At 34.4% G+C, this 22537-nt stretch overlaps 3 protein-coding genes and 1 pseudogene across 3 annotated transcripts; 3 read left to right on the top strand and 1 right to left on the bottom strand.

The window, feature by feature from the left end:
- Window positions 1–1954: 1954 nt before the first annotated feature.
- Window positions 1955–4413, top strand: LOC121240210 (transcription factor MYB83-like). Its single transcript, XM_041137609.1, has 2 exons — window positions 1955–2444; window positions 3722–4413. The coding sequence occupies exons 1-2, from the start codon at window positions 2095–2097 to the stop codon at window positions 4395–4397; spliced, it is 1026 nt and encodes a 341-aa protein (XP_040993543.1). The 5' UTR covers window positions 1955–2094; the 3' UTR covers window positions 4398–4413.
- A 4803-nt stretch (window positions 4414–9216) lies between these two features.
- Window positions 9217–10898, top strand: LOC121240277 (long chain acyl-CoA synthetase 4). Its single transcript, XM_041137669.1, has 4 exons — window positions 9217–9374; window positions 9451–9802; window positions 9918–10081; window positions 10572–10898. The coding sequence occupies exons 2-4, from the start codon at window positions 9740–9742 to the stop codon at window positions 10615–10617; spliced, it is 273 nt and encodes a 90-aa protein (XP_040993603.1). The 5' UTR covers window positions 9217–9374; window positions 9451–9739; the 3' UTR covers window positions 10618–10898.
- A 2435-nt stretch (window positions 10899–13333) lies between these two features.
- On the bottom strand, window positions 13334–13786 carry LOC121240924 (endoplasmic reticulum metallopeptidase 1-like). The gene has a single exon (XM_041138441.1). It carries the CDS (start codon window positions 13784–13786, stop codon window positions 13334–13336), a length of 453 nt encoding a protein of 150 aa, XP_040994375.1.
- Window positions 13787–16821: 3035 nt separating this feature from the next.
- On the top strand, window positions 16822–17441 carry LOC121240923 (annotated as a pseudogene).
- Window positions 17442–22537: the final 5096 nt, after the last annotated feature.

The raw sequence follows: 22537 nt of genomic DNA, 5'->3' as shown, positions 1-22537 counted from the left end.
TTCTAAAATCCATCCAACCCTTACCAAATACATGCTAGCTAGCTAGCTTAGCTCAGCTCTTTTGCGGCTGTTTTCATCGAATGGTGACAGTATCCTAATTCAATGGCGGCCCTAGATGACCATCATCTGCATCACGACATATACCCTATTTCGATGACGTCTAGCTGCTTCTTCCTTTTACTTGGTTTGGAAATGGCCAGGCTTTATTTTGTTGGTCCAGTCCTTTCAATCTCAATTAAAGCTAGGCACGTACGTTTGCTTATCACACGGGTAATCAACGTGCATACCCAAGGGGACAAATTAACCTAGTTTTCATGTACTCTTGACCACAAAATCCTGGAAGGATTCAGACCACGGAAAAGTATATAGTACTATTACTGGAAGCTACCCTTTTTTTCAGTACCTCTCTAATGTGCATGCATGCATGTCTCCTCATGTGATCACATAAACATATATATACATATATATATATATATCTTTTTACTATATATTGACAGAATTTTTTATGTATTTTTTGGACTCTTTAAGCAAGTACTACAACGTTATAAATCGGTACTCCGGCCTTGCAACAATGATTAAGGATGTTTAGTTAGTTATATAAATATTTGCATTTTATGTATATTAATATATATTACTTGTACGTTTTGCGCATGCACTTGCTTTTAGCTAGTGTGATTAATCATGAGAGTATTTGAAAGAAGCTAGCGGCCAATGCAATATATGACGTGTTCCCGACGATATATATATATATATATATATGTAAAATATAATATAATATATAATCTTGCTGATCATATTGATATGACTGCATATATATTTAGAAATTTCAAGATATTTCTTCTCCGACTTTGATAAAAACAAATCCTATATTGCCACATAGATATATTTGTTTGTGTAGGTTTCGTAAGTACTAAATTTTGATTATTATTCTCGTAGTACTGTTCCAATTATGGGGTACGTCTCTTCTTCCGACATGCCACTGATCATTAATTTTCTTGATCGATATTAATATATGTCTCTACTGACTGCAAACTTTTTGGAACTTTCTTTTTGTCGACCTTTTATTAATTATATACATAGCATCAACAGATCTAGCTAGCAGCTCATGCATGGTAATTACAGATCAAACTGCAGAGCTGATGAGAGATCTCAGAACATTAATATTGACAACCTTTTAATTTAGTGATGATCTGCTAGCTAGTCTGATCAGGGGAAGATTCTGATCTGCCATTGCTATTGGTTCGTTAAAGACCTTTGATGTGGATGTTTTTAGTTTTCTAGTACTTCAGAAGATCATTATATCTATATATAATGGAGTGAATTCTACTTTTTCTTCTATAATTTTCTTATATATATGGACTTTTAAATTAGTTAATAATTAATTATATAAAATATATATAAATCCGATGGAAGCTATGTGTTAATGATTTGGATCCATTGATCAGCATGCGATATTACGTGGAATATTATCATTATGTTATGTTATATAGTACTATATATATATATTTTATTTGTTGTCTTAAGATGCACGTGTTAGCTAGTGCACAAAGGGATGATCGGAGGGAGCTAGGGAGATCAAAGTCGACAGATCGATCGAGATCGAGAATATATGGGTGAAAGGGAGATTATGTGAAGTGGAAGCAAATACATTGGCAATTGGTTATAAAGCCAAACTTTCACAATATATATTTTCTTCATGACTATACCGTGTGAGTGATGAGATTGGTAATAGAAAAAAGACAAGTTTTTGGTGTCATGGAGTCAAAGACAAGACGACCATCTCTCTCTCTCTCTCTCTCTCTCTCTCTTCAGGTCCCCCTCCAAACCGTTTTCTACTCAGACCCATCAACCAACCCTTCCTCTCTTTCTCTCTCTCTCTCTCTCTCTCTCTCTTCCCTATATTCTAAGCAAACCCCACAGCCATCAATATCATCATGGTCATTTTTCCCACTTCATAAGCCTCCTCTCTCCCTCTCCCTCTCTCTCTATCTCTCTCTCTCCCTCTCCCTCTTTCTCTATAAAGAGTTCAGTAACCTACATCAAGGGCCAGTTGGGATTGAAAAAAATATAAACATACCTCGTACATTTGGATATATGCAGGTTACAGATCAACCTCTGAAAATGAGGAAGCCAGAGCCCTCCTCCTGCTCCTCCTCCTCCTCCTCCTCGGCTGGGAAAGACATAATGAACGTCCAAAATTCCAACAACAAATTACTTAGGAAAGGCTTGTGGTCACCGGAAGAGGATGACAAGCTCATGAATTATATGCTGAACAATGGCCAAGGTTGTTGGAGTGACGTGGCCAGAAATGCTGGCTTGCAGAGGTGTGGGAAGAGCTGCCGCCTTCGTTGGATTAATTACTTGAGGCCTGACCTTAAGCGTGGCGCATTCTCTCCCCAAGAAGAAGCCCTCATCATCCATTTGCACTCTCTTCTTGGCAACAGGTTCTTCATTCCTTTATATATATATAATTTCCCTCATTCATCATGTTATATCATTCTCATGCTAATTACTTATTAATCTGTTGGTGTTTACTTTGCATTTTTCTTCTCATTTTTCTAACCTTTTCGATGCATTAGGTGTGAAAAAATTATGAAAGCTATATCATATATATATATATATATTATATATATATTATATCATATATGGTCCGTTATGGCATTATATTTTTTTATTACATATATATATATATAAATAATAATTATGCAATACAAACGGGTCGATAAATGAATAATATCATGCCAGCCACCTTTATCTAAATTAATCATGCTTGTTTTGAAAAAAAAAGCTCTTGAACGAGAAGTTGATCTCAGCCAGCTAGCCTAGGAAAGGGAAGCGCGCGCAAACAGACAAAATAATTACATAATCAGCCTAGGTTTCAGATATCAATAGCCTGCAAATTAGATCATGAAAGAGATGTTGATCTTAGCTAGTAGTACTACTCGATCGAATATGACCATTCGTACATTCTCCCAGTGAAGTCTAAAAAATAATACATGCATGCATATATCTTCTTCGTTCAATAAGATCATGACAGAGATGTTAATCTTAGCCATATATACTTGAATATGACCATATATATAATATATATATAGATGCAAATCGTAGATTAATTCTCCTGATGAAGTACTTTAAAGTTTATATATATATATATATATATATATATATATATCACATAATTACTATGTACGTGCATACATACATGCATGCATTCGAGGAGTGATATTTTTCTGAGCTGAAAAGAACAGTGGTCTCTTCTGAGCGCTCAGCTTTGAGTTGAAGACACTCCACAAACAAACACGCACACATATATATAATATATTTAACAGTTTTTAATTTTTCATGAATTTTTTAAGCTTTCGTGAAAAAACATCATTTAGAAAGCATAAAAATATTGCAATAATTCAATCGTCCGGCTGACACAAAAAGTCTATATATTGTCTAGTACTACTGCTTTTAAATATATATGCTCGATCAGATTCTTGTAGATTACAAAAGTTGACTAAAAAGGAAAATCGGTACCAGGGTTTGTCTGTATCTACCCTTTGAGTTCAAGACACTCCTCACCTTTTTGTGTTCTAATTCGGCATGCAAGTCGTGCATTCAGCAAAAAAAATTAATAATACAGTAGTACTGCTAACTGCACGCATCACACACTTTAGCAATTGAGTGGATCTGACACTTTCCTTGTTATGTTTCTTGATCTTTTGATTTGAATTAGGTGGTCTCAAATTGCAGCACGCTTGCCAGGACGAACTGACAATGAAATAAAGAACTTTTGGAATTCAACTGTAAAGAAGAGGCTAAGGAACTTGCAGTCAGGATCACCTTCACCAAACACAAGCGATTATTCATCATCGCCAAAAGATCAAGTCATGGGCGGGCTCATTTCCATGCAAGAACAAGCTGGCATCATGCCCATGTACATGGATTCATCATCATCATCATCTTCCATGCAGGCTATGGCTCTAAACCAGATGGTCGATCCATTGCATATGCTCCAGCATGACCTAAACATGTCCAATAATATTGCAAGTGGATACTTTAATGCACCACAATACGTGGCTCAAATTGATCTAGGTGAAAATGATCTTCCTGGAGGAAATGGGGCCCAGCTTGGAGATGTTGATATTGGGTTTGATGGGGAAATGTTTGTTCCTCCTTTAGAGAGCGTAGGGATTGAGGAGCAAGTTGAAACGGAAAATACATATAATAGGGCAATGAATAATAACACCTTCCATAACACGAACAACAACAACATTAACAGAGCAGAAAACTTAGCTCGGGTTGGAAATTGTTGGGAGGTAGAAGAGCTTAGAATGGGGGAATGGGACTTGGAGGAGTTTATGAAAGATGTTCCCTCCTTTCCTTTAGTTGATTTCCAGTTCAGTAATTGATTCATGAACTTCCAAATATTTCCCCGGCCATCTCTCTTTTTGATATCTTATATAGGATATTTCTTAATGTCAAACTCCTCCTCCTTCCATATATAGAACTCTATACCAAAGTCCTACAGTCATAGGCCAGGTTCTGAAGAACTAAAAAAAATCCTACCCTATGGCTTTTGGGTTGCCTTACAACTCATCATGAGTTGCTTCTGCAGTACTAGTGTATTGGGGGGCCGGGTGGGTGTCTAAAATAAAGGCCAAACTTAAAGGAGTACATATATTGGTGGCCATAAAATTCTTGTATGTATGTATACCTTAAATTGTGTATTATAGGGAGAGAAATTTGGTCATTTTCTGACCATCCGGCTATTTGTAATAATCTTCCCTTCAAGTAGATCATCATAGCTATATATATATATATATAAATAGAGAACACACACCAGATTAGTTGGTATGTATGTATGTGTGTATATATATATATATATATATATATATATATATATACAAATATATACAAGTTGCCTTAATTTTTTCTATTTTTTGGGCAAATGTATAAGTGGTAGTATTATGAGATGTACAAACTAAACAGTATTGAGGTGAAAGTTGTTATTAGTGGGAGATTAGTTGGCTGTGTAAACATTGATGAATTTGAGAATCTCTTCTTCTTCTTCTTCTTCTTCTCTCTCTCTCTATCACGCGCAATTAAACTCAAACACACATTATACGTCCCTACTACCCCCCTATGTACTCAAAGCAAGCTAGTGGGATATTTTTCTTCAAATGAGGTTTAATCACATAATTAGTTGAGATGTCCACTTGGAACTCATGAAGTCTTCGTTAAGGAGGATTTAGTCAGCTTGATCTCATTGTAATATTCCATTATTCTAATAGGTCAGTCTCTCTCTCTCTCTCTATATATATATAGATATATATAATAATAATAAATGGGTGCATGATATATTTAATTAGGGGGCAACTACTACAACTTTTTCACCATCTTTTATCGCTAGCTATGCGTAAAGATGGCAAAAGGTGGCCACTTTTTTATAATTATTCTATTTGAAGAACAATCAATGCAAATTAAAGTTATCCATGTTCATGAAAACCATATGTATATTCAAAGAAGTGAATAGAAAGCAATCTTGGAAAACGACCTCGATCATCGATCGATCGAAGAATATATATTATAGTTAGGGAAGAAGACAATTGGTGGCCATGCATTTAATTCACTCGATCGATTGACAGATGAAGAAAAAAGTGGCCATTCTAAATCATTTAGCGTTAGATCTAGTTTTAACGTGCCATAACCAACATAATAGATATATATATATATATATATTATATCATGCGAGGAGCATTAGTTATTTAATTTGGTAAAGTACTGTATTGGATTGGACATTTCAATTGTTTTTTGTTTTTTCTCCAAGCAATGCATGCAATAGTAGTTGTTTGATCTAGAAGCTAGCTAGCTTGTTATATATATAATATATATATAGAGAGAGAGAGAGATTAGAGTAATTGGTACCTAAAAGCTGGAAATTTGGGCCTCAGTACGTACTACTAGCTGCTCTAATTCTGACGTTTATGTTGTGTTTAGATGTTGAGTTGAGTTAAATTTTTTATGAATAATAAAGAATTGAGATGATAGAGTGAGTTTTATGAGATCAACTTAAAATGAGTTTAAAAGTATTTGAATGTTAAAATGAGTTTAAATATATTTATGAAAAATTGAAAAAGGTTGTAGGTCTCACGTATAAAAAAAATTTGAGTTGAGATGAGTTTAATAATTTAATAGTTGGGTATTTGAATGTTAAACTTAATTTAAAATTAGACCGAACTAAATTGAACTCAGATGAGTTTAACAACCAAACGGAGCGCCCAATTTGAATTTAGAGATAAGTTGAGATGAATTGAAAAAAATATTGTTAGAATATTATTTTTAATATTATTATTGTTTTAGGATTTGAAAAAGTTGAATTGTTTATTATATTTTGTGTGAAAATTTAAAAAAATTATAATGATGAGATGAGATGAGATGAGTTGATGTAAGTTTCGAATCCAAACAAAGGCTTAATTTGATAGATGGGGGAATGTCGTAGCTAGCCTGAGCATTGGCTTTGGTTTTATCAAAATCATCTCTAAAATTTGATAAAAAGTACATATTTTTCATAAGTCTAAAACCTCTCGAGTCATAACTCTACATTAGATTAGTCATTGAATTCACAAAATAATAATATAATATAATTTTTTTAATAACAATATTTTTAATTTATTTTTTTCATATTTTACAATTACACTAACTATATGTCAACTAAAAATTTAATTTGATATTTTGTAATTACACCAACCATATCATATAAACAAAGTCTGTAACTCGGGAGTTGTTCTTCAACATTTTGAAATAAGAAATTCGTTTGGCCTGTGAACAATATTACTTCAAATTTAAAGAATGAATTCGATTTACTGCAGATTTGAGCCGAGCAGTTATAACCACTCTAATACAAACTCTTTCAACTATATATACGCAAAATTTATATTTAGCGGGACTTTTCACCGAACCAATGCCAGTGCTCCAAGGCCATATACACGTGCCGACTCCCAACCCATGACGACTCTAGTGCATTCACACATGCATGGAAACGTCGGCGGCGTAGGCATTCACACACACGTGTGTGTGTATATATATATATATATCTCTTTTATCTTTTCTTTATATACAAAAAGAGGCTATAAAACGAAAATTTCTTGTTTTGACGGAACTACAATAAATTTAATGATTTTTCGTTAACTTTCCGTTATATCCGTCTGGGCCATCGAGAGAGGAAAATAATGCTTCCAGAACCAAGTGCGTCATCGTATTCATCATGCTTCGTCTTCCACATAGAGTTCCCAATATGTCTCATCAATGGCTTATGCCAACCCCCAAAATCTCCTTCGGAGTGTTCAAATCCCTCCTTCAGCGTCGCTCCAAAGCCCTCTCGCGCCTCCTTTCCTCCACTACCACTGCTAACCATAACACCCATCTTACACTTCCGAAACATTGTACAAATAATATTAGGTAAACGCAGAGAGGAAAGCTGTGGTTTTTATGTGGCTTCTCCGAAGAAGGATGTGGATTCGGTGATTTTTAACATAATACCACATTGCTCTTTAATTTAATCGGTTCTCCTTTTCTCAATGTCAATGGGATGCGACTTTCCATGCTCTATCTTTTGATTCCAGTTTTTTGGCTAGACCGCTTCGGATTCGGTCTTTTAATTTATTGTTCTTCCCAAGCACTGATCTGGGTTTGGTACCCTATGTTTCTGGGTGCAATATCCTAACTTAAAGGACATTGTCCAACCAATAAATCTCCTGAAAACCCAAAATTTCCCTGTGCAAATACAGAGATTTTATTGTTGGTTCTGCTTCCTAAATCTGATAATCTCTGCTACTTGGTACGGTTTAAAAAAATCATTTTGTGATGAAGAGAGGATGGCTTTTAATCAGAAAGTTAAGGTTTTTTGCGTTTAATTTCTATGGGTTTTGTTTACTTTTTGTTTGTCGTTCATTTTCTTGATGTTTATGCGTTCAAATATGCAAGCTTTTGATGGGTTTGTACGTATTTTGGTTCTCGTGGATATTGGGCTTCTAGAATATAGAAGTTGTTATTTGAAATTTTGTTTTTGTTAATTTTTTTCTTTTTTATTGCTATTTTTAGTTTGGGACTGGGGAAGTCCTCTTGGATTTTACCCCCTGATTTTGGATATCATTTTTTTTAAGCAATGCTGTTAGAGATCACGATGACCGTCTATTTATAATGATGATTAAGAGAATAGCCTATTGATCCCTTTATTTCTTGGAGAACTCAAGTATGATACATGCATGTCGAAGTTTATGATACATGCATGAACTGGCAGCTGGCCTGCAAGGTATATCCTTAAGGGATTGCCAACGGAGGGACTCTGCAGTGGAGGAACTCGGTCACGCACAACGACCTGCAAATGAGTAGTAACTTCAGCAAACGTTAAAGTGGAAATAATGTATTGTAGGCAGTAATGTTGTTAGTAAAAAAGATTAAAATGCATAGCGTTTATTTTTGTTATTGGGTTTTGTCATCTGACTTTTACTTTTCATGCTTGATAATCAGTTTTCACTAGCAGGATTTTTTTTATCTCTTGCGGTTGTGTATATTGTCTTTGTATGTTAAGAAGTTAATCTCCAAAATTAGAAGTACTTGGGTTTGTGATTCAGTAATGGGATTATGATGTTTTCTTTCCATGATGTTGAATCTTTTTTACTTGCAGGAGATAGTTTCAATATACCCTGTTTTATCACTGCCAAATCTTCTGGTTCTCTTCATGTAACATCAAACTATTCAAAGCTGGAGTCTATTGTCAAATTTAATTGTTGTTATGATTGGCAATCTTTATGTTTATAGGGGGCACGACATTATAGTTGCATCGGCTATTTCTATGTTGATTATAGTTTCTTCCCTTGTTCTTGTTTCACTTCCATTTTAAATGGTGTGCCATTTGTTTTCATTGAATGTGGCCTGACCATCTCAACCCTTCATTCATAGTGGTTAAAATTCTATAGAGGTGGAAGTTCCTTTCTCATTTTCTCTTCAGATTTTACAATTTCTCTAAAAAAAGAAGAGAAAACAGGTTCTCCCCCATTGTGGCATGTAGCAGGCAGGCCTGTAATGGGTGGCTTTGCTAATTATTTTTTGTTTTGCAATCTGAAAAGGTCGATTTTTCTTGAAATTCATTATTTAGTCTAATTATGATGGGACTTAGGTGGCAAAACTGATTAGATGCTGCTTCTTGGTTTGTAAGTTGGTGAACTTAAGAAACTGGTAGAGGGAAAAGTCAAGTATATTGGTCTATCTGAAGCCAGCCCTAACACAATAAGGAGGGCACATGCTATCCATCCAATCACAGCTCTACAAATGGAGTGGTCTCTCTGGTCACATGATATTGAGGAAGAGATAATCCCACTTTGCAGGTTTGTTCAACTTATAGCTTAAGTATTTACTAATTATGTTGTCCAAAATTATGACTTGATGGTTTTGTGCATGCAGGGAAAATGGAATTGGAATAGTTCCATACAGCCCTCTTGGTCGTGGCTTTTTTGCTGGCAAATGAGTTGTGGAATAGTTTCACCAATAAGACACTACAGTTCTCGATTTTGCTTCTTTCAGAATCTTGCTTAACCGTGGCTGTTTATTGTCTTAGAACTTACTGTTTTTTATTCCGCTTTACTATGAGATACTATAACTACTGTTTTTAATGATGAAAAATGGATGGAGTGATGAATTTATCTTTAGAGAAATGATTGTTCCTTGAATCTTTTTGTGTACTTGTTATGGCATGACTGTCGAGAGATGTCCGGATAATCCGATGCTTAGTTGTCATGAGATTTTAGATGGGAAGGTAAATGAATCTCTGTACAGTTTGTGCCTCTGATTTTCTGTGGATTGACTTTGATGTTCTATAACTTGTATTGACTTTGAACTAAATCTTCATATTATGCTATTTGTCTTTACAGCCTGGTAAATACGTGTGGCAAACTTATAAAGAAGTGTATGAATTGGTAATTAAAGTGGGAAATGCTATGCGAAGTTTTGGCTTTGGGGATCAGACGAACCCTTGGGCTGAAAGTTGGCATCAGAAGAACCCCACATATGGCATTCCTTGGCAATCCTGGATCAGGTAGTTGTTGGCAAGTTTGTTTGTGTCTCATAATGATGTTTCTTTATTTTCCTTCAACACTGAAATTTCTGTTTATATTGCGATGCTACAAACTCAGACGATAGCATTCAAAAAAATAATTGATTTTGATCAGATGGTAATAATCTAGATCATCTCCATATATAAGGGCCACTAGCTAGCTTTATATATAACACAAAAGAAAAGATTAAGACAAATGTATTTAATTTATATATTTTGGTAATTATATATATGTTTGAAAATAACTAATTGATTTAAGAAAACAATATTAATCTTGAAATCATGTACGTATACATGAACTGATTATGAAATATTATAGTACTTGTTACTTATAATATTTATTTGCATGACTTCAACCAAATTAAGTTAGATCATAGCTTTAAAATAATTAACGGTGATTAATTATTTTAAATAAAAAATGAATTATAATAGAGTAATTTTTGAAAGGTGGTTATATATCTGGGATGTGCAGGCGGTGGAGGTCGACTCGATTATGGAGTTCATATCGTATCTGTTGAGCTGATCTTCTCTGTCTGATGAAGTTTTGAGGTCCAAACTGGAGTCCCCCATGTCGGTTATCTCCACTACCTCCCCGATGTCATTTTATTCAAAACAGGTTAGTACGTTTTTTTCCATAATTTCCATTAATCCTTAATGGTTCCTTAATTAAACAAACAATTAGGTTGATTATTAATCATAATCAAATAATTTATTTATTCAACTATAAATTAAGACCACTTTTGATGCTGTAGGGATAGATATTTTGGTATGCAATGATCTATTTGGCTTGCGATGTTTATTTATAGGACCATGTTATAACTTCTATTAATTCTCTTCTTTTATAATATATCACAGCGTGTAATTATTTATAAATTACATAAACATTACATTGCTATTTAATTAACCAAAAATATTACGTCCTTATTAATAAAAAATTAGTTCTTAACAAAAATAAAAATAAAAATATAAACTAAGCAAACATGCATTGCACGTTGCTTTCACCTAGTATATATATATATATAGATATATATATATATATATAATATCATTCATTACACGCTCATTATTACTTGTACAGCTTGTCGAAGCTGCGATGGATCAAGAATGATATATACCATTTTGAAAAATACTGATCATATATATTATATATATATATATATGTGTGTGTGTGTTAGAAATGAGAAATCTCACAAACTTTACTCAAAAGAAGAGAGGAATTTATAACCAAGAGCTACAGATTTATATTTTATATAGTATGTCAAAGTAATTAAAAAGGACATATATAACTTGATAAAATAAAAAGCATGTGTTTTAGGAAAATTAATCAACTAAAATACTACTAATTTTATAAATATCAATAAAAATAGTTAAATTCAATATATTTTTTCATTTAATAAATTAAGTTTTGAAAACAATAGTAATTTAATTAGATATACTTTTTTATTTTATAATTTTAGGACCAATTAAGAGCTATTTAATCATTTTACTTTATAGCTCTCTCTCTCTCTCTCTCTCTATATATATATATATATATATATATATATAAATATATTTATATATATGTATATATATACATGAGCTAGCTAGAGAAAACAAAAATGTCTTTTTTTTTTTTAGATTTGACCAATATTAATGGAGAGTAATCTTAATACAGTCGTGGAATACGTAAACGTCACACTAACATTTTGAGAAAGAGTGAGGTTAACTATGTGAATTTCATATTTATTTATTTTTTTAAAAAAATTTGCGTGACCCTTATACATTTTATGGCTGTAAATATCATTTATCATTAACGAATGATTCGAAAATCATGACCGATGTTGATCTGTATTGAAATTATCCAAGTACCTATGTATTGTAACGTAGTGAAAATATCTATCAATTCACTCAACAAATTGGTCAGTCGTTAATAATGTAATTATTTAATAATTAAACAATATTAACGTAAAGTAAATAAATTGTAGAATACCAAGATTGGTATTGAAGGAAAATCTTTTAAAAAAACTCTTTAAATATAAAACCCTTATACAGTAGAGCCAAAACCAAAAAAATCAATTTTATTATTTGAAAATCAATTACAAGTAAAGCTCAATTACAAAACCTTTGTCAATTGACACTTTTACTTGACCAGACAAATGACTCATTTGTCTTTTACTGCAGTAGCAGCTAGAACTTCTGACAATTTTCAAACATTGACTTTTCTCCTGGAACTCCAGTGGTTGAAACTCGACCACTCCATCTCAATCTTGGATCAACGATCACACATTTTGAGAGAAACAATATGAAAATAAACAATCTGGAAATCAATTTGAATTACAGTAGGATTCTGCTGACGGAACAAATCTGATAGGAGTTTGATTTGTAGTAGGACTCTACTGGCGGAATGAGTCTGGTAGAAATTTGATTTACAGTAGGACTCTACTGACAGAAGGATTCTGCTATGAAAAACTCTGCTGACAAGTCTATTAACACCTGGCGCTAAGTCTTCTCAACGGATGTAATTTTCATTCAAATTCTTTACAGGATAATTCCAGACTCCTTATAATTCAAATACATACACTCTTAACTTATCTAAAACATTATCTAACAACTTCAAAATAGCCATAGATAAAGTCAAAGTGTTTTACATTCATCCAAAATACAAAATCAAAGTTAAGATAAATTCTATCAACTTATTCATTTAGTCATATCTAAACTTATCAACTTAATGATCACTTAATCCAAGCCAAACTTTTACATCTATATATATACCTAATTAGTCTTGATCTCTTCTGTTATTAGGTATATATATTAGGTATATATATATATATATATACAATTCTTCTAGGGGCAACCTGGGTTGTGTCCCCGCTCCGTCCTCCCGCATGGCCACGTCAGCTTTTTTTAATTTAAAAAAAAAAAAAAAAAAGCAAAAACAAATCAAGAAAGCGGAAAATGAAATGAAATGGGTCTCCATTTCTGTCTGAGCCTCTCCCGATCCCGAGCTTCTCTTTTCCAGGTGGTCTATGGCTGGGACTTTTGTGCGAGAGCTTCTCTTCCATTTCCTTCGGTTGTTGCGGTCATTGTCGAGGGAGGAGGATCCACGTTTGTTTGCTGTCAGTTTGCATAGAGATTGTATAGTGTTCACAAATTCAAGAGCTTAGAAAAATTATTGGCTTTGAAGGTAGCCGAAGAATTGGGAAAATAATTGCAAGTATAATCCAAGCAAAATGGAACAACATTCCTCTTGTAAAATCACAGAAGATTGCAAACCAAGAACGCAATCCAGAATACAGTAAACACATAATGAAGGGAACACTTAAGGAAGATGGCAACAGGAATACTGTGAAGTACCACAGCAACTCTTCTTGAATAGAATATCATGAACCATGTTAAGTAATCAAAGAAAATAGCCCGTTCGTTTGTATATTCATTGGAAGTAGTGGCAAAAGATTCTCTATCATGGGTATTCTGTAGCTTAGAAGAATTGGTGAATGCCTTAATTAGGCTGATCAAATTTTCTCCACGTGCTTGGATGCTTTCGGGTAATAGTCTCTCCATTGTATCATAGGAGGTATGATAAAAATAACCACCAAGGAGAAAGATGATATCCAGCCTAGGAATGTTGCCATAATCTTGGGAAAATATTCGATAATCTGTGTCTCCAGGAATAACAGGAAAAATATCTTGGGCTGCACTATGTGCCATTGGGTATACTGCAGATTGGGCATAGACGTGAGAAGACCAAACGAGGCTCGTGGGTTCATTTCGTGGGTTGGTGGAGACAAGATCGATGAATGTGATGGAGAAGAAAGCCCCGAAACCCTAACCCCTGGTTTGTTTCAGAGAAAAAAAGAGAGGTGAGTTTGCGGCTTGGAGAAGAAGAAATTTAGGGATGGAGAAGAAGAAGACAGCGATTCGGAGAAGATGAAAGGTAATTGTGTTTCGGAGAAGAGAAAGTATGGGGAGAAGAGAAGAGAAATACGTTTTGAAAAAGAAAATGAAAATGGATCGAACAAACGAGGACCCTAGAAGACCCAAACCCAGGATAAAAAGCAAACGATGCCTTTTTTTTTTTCCCACGTCGGATGCAAGGCCGCGGTGAGTACGCATCCCGGTTGTCCACAACATTATATATATATATATATATATATATATACCTAATGGTCATATTTGCGCGTGGTGACATTAATTATGTATGACTTTGGCTGCAATATTATCATGATTATAAATGGCAACGGGCGGCCTGGGATCAGCATCCAATATTAATGCTGCATTTTCAGTTTGCTTGCAGGTTTGGCTGGCAACAATTAATTAATATCACTTCTTGCTGATGGCCAGCATGCTTGGGTTAATTGGTTGTTTCTGACAGGTTAGATATAACAATTTCTTTAGTATTGATCATGATCATATATCTACAGTACTGACAATATTATTATTAATTTAAGGAGCTGTAATAATAATCTTCTCAAAGGATATATAATATTACATGGATGGTTCAAGAAACCATGGATAAAGGTACATGAAACAATTATATAGATTACAATCTCCAAATTAATTAAATATTTATGATCTTGTATGCATGCCATATAAAGTAAAACTCTTCCATGCATAAAGTTCATCATCAAGTTGTTCATGATTTGATCATATACACTACAAGAAATACTGTGTTTTCCCAAGGGGGAGATTCATGGCAAAATGCAGTTTTTTTGTAGGAAAAATCATATTTCTATAAAATTTCGTTGTGGGAAGCTGGTAATGTAAAACTTGTCACAAAAAGTATTATAGCCCACAAAATGTTGAAGTCGTGGCCAATACCTATGTTTTCCCACGACACATCTCACGGCAAGAGCCGATGAAGCTCGTTGCAAAAGCACGTCCATTTTCGTTTATGCTCGTGGCAATAGGAGCAATTACTGTGATAGGTATTGGTGGCTATTAGTATTACGCACTAGAACATTTGTCTTTGTTGCAAATGCTAAAAGAATTCAGGAAAAAAATAATTGTAAAAACAAAAAAAAAAAGACGAGAATGAGTAAAAAAATATAAAAAAAAAATTGTCTAATATAAGCTAAAAAATTATATACAAACCTTGGAGATTCAAATTGACACTAATAACAATTTCAAAAAGACAACTAAAATTGTTCTAACATGTTTACTAGAAAAACTATTAATGAGAACCCCAAGAGCAAGAAATATTGAGCAATCTCCCTTTCTCCTACTGACACTGACATGTTTTTGTTTAACTATGCTGGAAATTGAAAACAACTTGTACAATCTCAATCTAGCTATATTACATCAACACTTTTCCTAACAAAAGTTATATGCATATTTTAACTCAAACAAAAAAATTATAGAATTCTGTGAAACAACCCATTTAGGGGTCAAGCAATATTTGCCCCATTACACTACACAGGAAGAGTGGCATGCCCACTTTTGGCCCAAGCTGAGAAGTTTTTGTAAAGAGAAAATCAGCTTATGACCCATTGGCAATACTTGCTCCTGGCCAAAGAATATTTTAGAAGGCAATAAAAATTCATGACAGTGGCCATACAAATGACAAGACAATAAGTTTTATAAATCCCAATTATTTCCTCCAACAAAGTCAATCCCAAAAGACAAGATTCAAGCGCAACACAAAAGCAAATAAAAGGCTAGCTAAATGCCACAACAACATAGATTCACGTGCAAAACAAAAGCAAACAAAACTTAATAAAGAATATAGAAGACTGAACTCTAATGCCTTGCAGTAATTCTAGTTCAATCCTTATAGCATTTGTGGCTTGGAGCTTGAGATGGCTAGTAGTGAGAAGGGATGAGAATGACATGATCAGAGGGCTGGTTTGATGTGCAGCAACTAACTTAGGCGTTTAGATGCTAGAATCTAATAAAACTGGAGGAATATGAGGCAAGAACAAAAAATAAACTTGCCTAAAGTGATAGGCATGTAACAGGCTACTGAAGAGAGATGGAGCTGGTTTGACACAAAGGTCTTGTGGCTCACGCACGCACTGATTTATAATGGTTTAACATACTAAAAAAAATGGAGATTTAAACATAGTTGATTAGAGAAAATGATAGAGCTAAATCTACAACAAAAACTATAATAGAACCCAAATTGCCTAAACCAAAACAGAGCAGAATTTTATTCTACCTCATCAAGCAGTAGGTTGAACTAATTTCTCTTGTTTCTACCTTCACAAATATTTTTCTCTTGCATACAGAATAAATGGTTGCGTTGTAAGAAAAAAATTATTTAAAAAAATAATCACCCAACAAGAATAAATGGCAAAACAACTCTCACATGTGAAAAGCATCAAGAAGATGTTAACAAGGAAGAAATCAGGATGCTTGCTTAATTATCATTGATGTATCTGTCACTTGCAAGCTTGCTTCAAATATATGGCTCATCGCCAAAGGTTTTTACAATAAAGTTCTCATTATTTAAGATATAAATTAAAGTTAGGGCATAAAGGCATATACATGATTATGCATTGTATCAATATTAAAATGGCAAATACAAAACCATTAAACATCTTACATTATATTACCATCTTACTCAATGCTAGATTTCAAACCAGAATTTAAGAGAAGAAAAAAAAAAGAGCATTGCTATGTACAACCGGCATTTGCAACCAGCGTGTAACCGCTTGACGTGGCAAGTCAGTATCTGTTAGAAAGTAAAAAAAAAAAAAAAAAAGAGAAGTCCAAAATGCCTATCATTTCTGGCAACACTAGAACTGATGAGGTCCTCTCTATTTCGTTGGATCAGATGGAGACATGGGGACTTTGACTTAGTTCTCTCATGGAAACATCAAAATATATCATCTTCTACGGAGGTCATCTTAGAAGAATGGAATGGTTCTTCTTCTACCAAGCTCTCGAGAATTGCCACCATACCGCTTCCTCTTCTCTCTCCATCCAAAGGTCTAGGATTCACTGCAGGGCCTTTCAACGTACATTCGGACCATGCTCTCGACACAAGCTCTTCTTAGTGCTATTGGAGTTGGAGAGAAATCCGCGACTATAATTGGTGCCACATTTCAGTGGTTTTTTAGGGACCTAACTAGAATGCTTGGAGGAATTTTATTCACATTCTACCAGGGCTCAAACCTGGATAGCAATGCCCAAATATGGCATTTAATCGCAAATCTTATGAATGATCTTGGAATGTTGATGGACCTGGTTTCCCCCTTGTTTCCTTTAGCTTTCGTGTTTGTAGTTTGCTTGGAGAGCCTATCACGATCATTCTGGTGTCGCCAATGGAGCAACTAAAGCTGCTTTGACGCTGCATTTTGCCCTTCAGAGTAATGCTATAGATATTTCTGCCAAGGAAGGAAGTCCAACACGCCTAACTTTTTAGTAAAATGATGTGTTTCATTAAATTAGGTGGGGGTTACCCGGCGTGTGTACAGGACGGTTGCATCTAGCTTTTTTCAAAAGAGAAAGCATGCATATTAGAACATAATCCAAAATACAGACTTAGAAACATGAGAAAGCAAATTCAAAAGCCTATTAAAGCTGAATCTATGTGAACAAATAAAAATTATAACAAGAAATAAAGAAAATTACAAGTTGAACCTAGGTAGGCTAGCATTTGCAATGATTGCTATCTTTAAGTTTCTACCCAAAGAACACAGCATTGACAACGATAGTAACGTGTGAGCTTTTTAATATAAAGACCCTACATTCACAATTTTTTTTTATAAGTAAAGAGTATCTTACATTCACAATGATAGTCTGATAATTTTCAACACTAATTTTCAAAATGCTAACATGTACCAGAACACAATCATTTCAAGCAAACCTGATTTTAAAGTAGCATATAAAGTGATAAAACTTGTTACATAGCAAATTAACAAACTAAAAATCATTCAAGCAAAGTCTAGCGTCACCACAGTATGCACAAGATCAAGCAAAGTCTAGCATCATTCAAGCAAACTATAATGTGGCGTGCTATTTGTAGAGAAAGGCCTAGTAACTAGTAAGGGATCCCACATAATCCAAAATGAAACTTTATTTTTCACCCTTCATCTTTTGGCAACAAAATCACAACATAATAGATTAATCGAAAAAACCCACAAGTGGTAAACCAAAAATAACAACAAAAATGCAAATCAAACCCTTCTTTCTCATCTTCACCTTCATTTCCAACAATCACACTTGATCTTACATCAACCCCGTCCTCTTCCTCATCTCATTTTAATAACACTAATTCCTCAAACTATCCTCCAAGGTATTCCCTAGCAAATCTCAACTTCAATTCTTCTGAATCTAACACAACGTCTTGGGCCAATGGATTCCTTGATGCTACAATATTTATAACCGCATAAATTTTTTGCATACATCTTGGGTAACACCATTCAAGTTTCCGTGGACTACAACAAACTTTTTTTTTTTTTTAATCTTATGCAACTATAGTTACAATAAGTCCTTAATGCATACAGAAAAATAAAACATTATTATAATTGGTAATGGAATGTAGAAATCAAACATTAAGAGTGAGTATTGTACCTGGGTGAAAATCAGAGAGGGACGAGACTTCCTTGAAGCTACCTTCTGAGGAGTTGGGTTGCTGGCGTTGGGGCCTCAGATGGGTCTCATGATGGAAGGTTCACAGCGAGGGAGGGGCGACGATGTTGGCTTGAGGGAGGCATTGGGGGTGAGTGTGGGTTAAACGGCGTAGGGGAAAGTGAGAGAGGGATGCGGAGGAGCTGTAGGCAACCATGGTGTCGTGTCGTGGAGGTGGCAGCGGCGGAGCCCTAGTCTAGAGAGAGACAGGAGAGAATGGAAGGGAGAGAGATCTGAGAGAGGGAGAGTCAAATCGAGAGGGATGATTGGTGTCGCGTGGTGGCGACGCTGCGTTTGTGGTGGAGAGAGAGTTTTTAATTTTTTTTTTTTTGGGGGGGGGTGTATGGCATTCGAAGGGAGGGGGAGAGAGAAGAGAGGAAATTAGGGATCTAAGTGATCCAAGGGTGAAGATTAAAAATAACTGTGGCCTAGGAAATTTCAAAAAAAACTTATTTGTAGCATCGACATTAAGTCACCGCAAAAAGGTAGTTTATTTTTCTTAAGCTTGTGATTTCAGGTATTAATACGGCAGAATTTTTGCAGTGACTTCGCAAAAAGTGACTTTTCCTCATGAATTTTCAATCATCAAACTTGATTTTGTGGTAAAATGTTATTTTTTTCCCCACGAACGTTGTTTGTAACATCGTGTAAGTATTTTTCGCTAGCTTATGTCTTGAAAAAACAACTTATAGAAAATGGGCAAATTCGTTGTAGTGATATTTAGCAGAGTTGATCTGTAGTACTGATAATGACGAACTAAACAATCTATAGACTTTCGCCCCAAAAATTAACAATCTCCAGGCATGCTGCATGCAGTGATTCAAGGATGCTCTGCAACAATATGAGTTCACGTATATATGGTGACAAAATCGCCTTCTTTTAACTAGACAATCTTACGTCCCAATACTAGGTACTGTAACTTCACCTGCTTTTTGACGCAGAAAATGGCATATATCGGGTTTAATTACTTGGAAATTAAGAAGAGTACCTCAAATATTCGGCCTTTTTTATCACTAAAACCATGTAAAGATAATATTTTTATTACCACGCACGTACCTAGCTCTTTGAGACAGTTTAATTATATATGTTGCATTGACTCCAGTACTACAATTAACCATTTCATTGTTTTAGGTTCTTTTTCAATCGGCCTGTGCACATGCTGAACTGCAGATCATGTTTTCCAGTCTTTTTCGGGCAATACTTCTGTAGAGGCAGTATCTCAATTATTGCAGGTTTCAATTGTTTTTTTTTTTTTTTTCCCTCGTGGATAATATGATATCATGTCATCTATCAGAATAATATTCTGTTTTTTATATAAGTAATATTATGATTATTCTGCTAAGAGTCTGTGATATATGCACTTGTGCTACATGAAGCTAGCTAGGATTGTGTGCTTAATTGGTCTGATCATTCTTGGAGTGGAGCTGAGTTTTGGAGCACGATTGTTTGCGAAGGATGTTAATGTTCTCGGCCACCCCGTTATTATAGGCATTTTGGTGTTGGTTTGCGGAGCCCAGTTTATTGTTGTTGTGGTTCGATTTGATGACTTGACCTGTCAAGATTTTATTATCATTTTTTTTTTGTAGAATTTCAATGAGGCTCGTGGGGGTCTAGCTAGGGACAAGTCCCTAGAGAAAAGTTTTGGCACTTGTGACCTCTCGCACAAATTTTGTGCAAACATCGGATAAAGAGTTCATTCGGTACGAGCTCAACACTCAATTTGCTTGAGTGAATAACTTAAAAATTGTGAAATTAGGACTTCTGTCATGTAACACTATAAATATATACTTAATTAACAATATAGTCATTCTGAATAGTAGAATTTTGTCCAAAAGTATATTTTGTCATTCCTTAATATAATAAAATCCTTAACAACTCTATGGACGTAGGTACGTTACCAAGCCATGTTAATTTTCTATCGTATAATTGATTGTTATTGTTTTTTGTTACATTTTTTATCGTCATTCTCACAACATTTTGGTATATAATCCTTCTCGGAAGACACTGACTGATTGCATGCATCTAATGAATGCAAGTACTATTTTTTATATTAGTTTTGCTATTTATCATCCCTACACATGACCACACTTATTTTTATTTATTTTTGTTTTATTCTTCTTAAATTAATTAAATTATTCTATTTATGATCATCCACACACCACATATATGGTAAGAGAAAAAAAAAGTTTATTACGTGGAAATAATGAGTAGAATTTTTTCTCATTTTTTACTCATCAGCTTGTTGCATGCAGCTAGCTGCTACTCAACCCGCGGCCATAAATGCCTTGCCTTTGGTTTTTATGGCGTCAACTTCGGAGCATATGATTTTCGTTACATTCAGCTTACTCAATGGCAAATCTCATGTATATTATTAGCAATATGAAGGGATATGATGAGTTGTTGATGCATTATATGTTGTCTCAGTACTGCTGAAATGACAAGAATATATTAATCTTCCCAATTGATCACATAGAAAGATAAGAGATTAAAAAAAAAAAAAAAAAAGATATAAACAACTTGATCATTTGGAAATAGTGTATTAATAGTATTCTTGCAGACGTCCCAGAAAAGTTGCGTGATCATATTCCTTTAAAAGGTTTCTTAGACACACGTACATCTTCTAAGCTTTTCACCAAAAGTTAGAATTAGGGGTGTAATGGGTCTACTTTGGTTTGATTTTAGATAAAATTTGAGATCAAATTGGTATGTATTGATTTTGCATTTTCAATAACCGATTCCGCACCGGTTATCCTCCTAAACCGATACTTCCGGTTTTACTGGTTCAGATCCAGTTCGGTCCGATTTTTCGGTTTTATATACTATATTATATATTATACAATAGTATATTATAGTATATAATATTATAGTGATAATATATTGTAGTATATTATAATATATATTGTAATTATATTATAGACTATAGTGATATAAGATTTTAAAATTTAATATTATATTAATTAATAATTTATCATATAATACAAAACTATTTTATATATAATTATATATTATATATAAAATAATATATATATATATATATATATAATACTGTGCCTGGGTTAAGGGGAGGGGATGAGAGCTATGAAATAGAGAGTTGTTGTGCCAAAGGTACATCTAAAAAAAGTATGAAAGGGGTAGATGGTTGGTTGGTGGAAGCAAGTGGGGATGATATGTGTTTGGAGTTAGAGGAGACTGTGCAAACAGTCACTATTAGCAAGGGTCAAGGAATGCTTAATAGGAAGACTAAGAGAGGGGGAAAAGGAGAGTTAGAGAGAAAAGGGAGGACACCAAGCAGGGTGGAGGGTATGTTACTAGAAAAAGGAAAAAAGAAGAGGTGATGGGGGAGGGGGGGGAGGTGTAAAAAAAGATCAAGTTAGGGAAGTTGGACAGTGAAGATTCAGAGGATAATTCTCAACAATTATTAGCGGAGGCTGGTCACCAGCCCCGCCACTCTCAATGAAAATCTTAAGTTGGAATTGCCGAGGGCTTGGGAACCCTCGGACAGTTCAAGATCTCTACCTATTGGTGCAGGAGAAGAAACCCGATGTAGTTTTCTTAATGGAAACTAAATTAAAAGCAGTCAAGTATGAAGGGTGTTTTGTGGTGGAACCAGTGGGTCAAAAACGAGGTTTAACACTTTTATGGAGTAGTAGGGTCTACTTAGAAGTTTTGAATTACACACAAAGGCACATAAATGTATGGATATCAAATGAGGTGGATTGCTCGAGGTGGTTGTTGACTTGTTATTATGGCCATCCTGAGACTCACAAAAGGGCTGAAGCCTGGAAGCTACTATCATCCTTAAAGCCAACAGGTTTTCAAGGCTGGTATGTGTTAGGAGATTTCAATGAAATCTTAACTCATGATGAGAAGATAGGGGGCAGACCCAGA

This window comes from Juglans microcarpa x Juglans regia, chromosome 7S, assembly GCF_004785595.1.
Source record: "Juglans microcarpa x Juglans regia isolate MS1-56 chromosome 7S, Jm3101_v1.0, whole genome shotgun sequence".
NCBI classification, from domain to species: domain Eukaryota; kingdom Viridiplantae; phylum Streptophyta; class Magnoliopsida; order Fagales; family Juglandaceae; genus Juglans; species Juglans microcarpa x Juglans regia.
The sequence above is the reverse complement of the archived record's forward strand: the minus strand, read 5'-3'. Positions and strand labels throughout refer to the sequence as shown.